This window comes from Callospermophilus lateralis, chromosome 4, assembly GCF_048772815.1.
Source record: "Callospermophilus lateralis isolate mCalLat2 chromosome 4, mCalLat2.hap1, whole genome shotgun sequence".
NCBI classification, from domain to species: domain Eukaryota; kingdom Metazoa; phylum Chordata; class Mammalia; order Rodentia; family Sciuridae; genus Callospermophilus; species Callospermophilus lateralis.
The window spans coordinates 75,929,428-75,932,266 of NC_135308.1; the positions used below are offsets into that span (position 1 = coordinate 75,929,428).

Below are 2,839 nucleotides of genomic sequence, written 5' to 3' on the forward strand. Positions count from 1 at the left end.
GTATCTGTTATAAAAACTTTACTACCTTGATATTTTATTGACATGTACGTTTTTAGGCACGTATTTTTAATCTATAATCTTTACTTGTTTTGTAGACTGTAAATTTAATTGCAGTTAACATTTCTGAGCAACTAAAATTAATTTTATAAGATTCTACTGTCTGCCCACACACACACACACACACACACACACACACAAAATACTTAAGGATTGAGTTCTGGCAAAGTATCAAAATTAATCACTGATTACAGGCGGTGGAAGACCAAGCCCCCAGTTTTCTTCACTTCTCATTTTCTTTCGTTCAATGTGCACCCTTCTCCATTTTCTGTATAGCTGGAAATGATGGGGAAAAAATATGAAAAAATCTTCTTTTTGGTAAAAAGCAAAAGTTGAAGTTATATGATCAAGAACATTTCTGGATGGGTGAGTCGCTACAGATGGAGCATAGAGTTGAATACTCTGTCTTCTGGATTTGAAGAATGAAATCCATTGACATAAGGGTAAGAGCAAAGTAACAGATTTATTAGAGTAATAGAAAGCAAGAAAGCAGAGCTCCTAAAAGGGAGGGGTCTCAAGAAAGGGATACCAGAGAGTGGCTAATGTGTAGGGGTTCATATGAATCTACAGAATTAAGGGAGCTAGACTCTCACCCAGTTCTAGGTAAGGCACTCAGTATTCAGGAATGTTTTATGCATTCTTTGGTCCAGTCAAGTTACTGTGCCCCCTTTTTTGCTTGGGGGTGCAAGTACGAGACAGCAGATGTCTCACTATCAATTTTTTCTGCTTTCATGGGAGTCAGCCTGACCCTTGATGAGGCCAGGCATTTATCTAGAGTTTCTTAGCCCTGCTGAATAGAAATCTGGCCTAAGGAGCCCAACTTTCCTGCCTGTCCATTTTATTTATTTATTTATTTATTTATTTTTTTTTTATAAGCAATATGATTTTATTTAGTTTGGGAACAACCTCCCCCCAAATAATGCCCAAACCCAAAAAGGTACATAAAAATGGCCAAAAGTATTTCAAAATAATAGATTTGAAGTCATCTGTAGTTTCTTCAGGACATGAATGGATTGAGCCGGGCAGTAAATTACAAACCTCATGGAATCGTGTTAAGGCAGATGATAGATCTGTGGTAGCATTTGTAAGTGTTCCTAGGAAGACGGTCCTGGTGGAACTGGGTGCTCCTCTTCCCACTTGCTTGGTCAGTTGTCCCAGGAAAGGGGCAGTCCTGGATTGGCAGGTGGGGAACCAGGCCCCACCTGTGTTGTCACTGCTCGTTCTGCTGGCCCTCTGTGACGGAAGCTGACACGGAGCCCTGGCCCTTATTGACGTCACTGATGCAGACCCACTGCCCATCCACGGACTCCTTCCACAGGGTCACCTTATTGTCTCCACCAGAGACGGCCAGGATGTTGGCGGTGATGGACCAGCTCACGTGCCACACAACATCGTTGAACTTATGCAGTAACTTAGGTGACCACATATTGCCTGAGGCATCATCACAGGTCCAAATGAACACCCGCCCATCCTGGGAGCAGCTGGCGATGGTGCTGGTGGGCAGGCCAATGGAGGGGGCCCAGGCGACATCGCGAACCCAGTCGCTGTGCGCCTCCAGCTTCTGCTCTTCTTTCCACTGGCCGTCCTCCTCTTCCTTCCACAGCTTGATAAGGTTGTCACAGCCCCCAGATGCAAACTTCTTGATGTAACTGGGCTTCTGTCCTGACGGCTGGTCGATGAGGCTTCCGGGGACCACGGCAGGGGCCCAACTGACTGCATTGCAGCCAATGGTGTGAGCGTTGTTGATCTTCTTCACTTCCCACTGGCCTTCCCCGGTGTAGGTCAGCAGGGAGATGGCCCCATCCGAGCTCCCACAGGCCAGGATCAGGCCGTAGTCATGGGGGGCCCAGCACACAGAGTTCACGGAAGAGTCATGTCCCGAGTGCTCGTGGGTCTTCTCCCAGGTGCCGTTTTCCTCTTTCCAGATAATGACTTTCCGGTCGTAGGAGCAGGATGCCAGGATATTGCCATACATGGGGTGGGCCCAGGCCACCTGCCACACAGGACCCTCATGCCCCCTGAGGTCGGCGATGAGGATCTGTCCCCCGTTGCGCACATCGAAGATTTTGACAGACCTGTCTGAGGAACAGGTTGCCAGGCGGGTGCCATAGTAGTCCATCTGGGCATCATGAATCATATCCTCATGGGATGTATCTACGGTGTTGATTACTGATACCATAGCTGCTGCGAGAGCGACCTGCCTGTCCATTTTAACCCTTTCTCCTACCTCAGTTACTTTATTTGTTGGACTGGAGAATGAATTTAGGGGTACTTTACCACTGAGCTATATCCACAGCGCCCCCCCCCCCCTTTTTTTTTCTTTTGAGACAGTGTCTCACATTGCAGAGGCTAGTCAGACTCCTGTCTCAGTCTCCTGCACTGCTGGGATTATACGTGGGCACTATTGCACTGGGCCACAACACTTTATTGAAGTGGTTCTCAACTGTGTGGTCTGAGACAGTATCAACAGCACCTGGTTAACTTGTTTGATATGCAAATTCTTTTCTTTCTTTCTTTTGGTTGGAAGGGATTGAACCCAGGGGCACTTAACCACTGGGTTCATCCCCCATGCTGCATTTTTGTTTCACTCCCCCCACCTCCCCCCACAGGAACTCACTCAGTTAGGGCTTCACTAAATTGCTGAGGATGATAAAGAAAAATTAAATTATGGCATTTGCAGGAAAATGGATGGAACTAGAGATCACCATGTTTGGTGAATTAAGTCAAACTCAGTTGATCAAGGTGTATGTTTTCTCTCATGTGTGGAAGCTAGAGAAGAAAA

At 46.6% G+C, this 2,839-nt stretch overlaps 1 protein-coding gene across 1 annotated transcript; it reads right to left on the reverse strand.

Moving 5' to 3' along the window:
• Positions 1 to 926: 926 nt before the first annotated feature.
• On the reverse strand, positions 927 to 2,248 carry LOC143396682 (protein SEC13 homolog). The gene has a single exon (XM_076852629.1). The coding sequence runs from the start codon at positions 2,234 to 2,236 to the stop codon at positions 1,268 to 1,270; it is 969 nt and encodes a 322-aa protein (XP_076708744.1). The 5' UTR covers positions 2,237 to 2,248; the 3' UTR covers positions 927 to 1,267.
• Positions 2,249 to 2,839: the final 591 nt, after the last annotated feature.

Excerpts from the sequence above, each read along its gene's own strand:
- LOC143396682 (XM_076852629.1), bottom strand. The coding sequence starts at position 2,236 with ATGGTATCAGTAATCAACACCGTAGATACATCCCATGAGGATATGATT.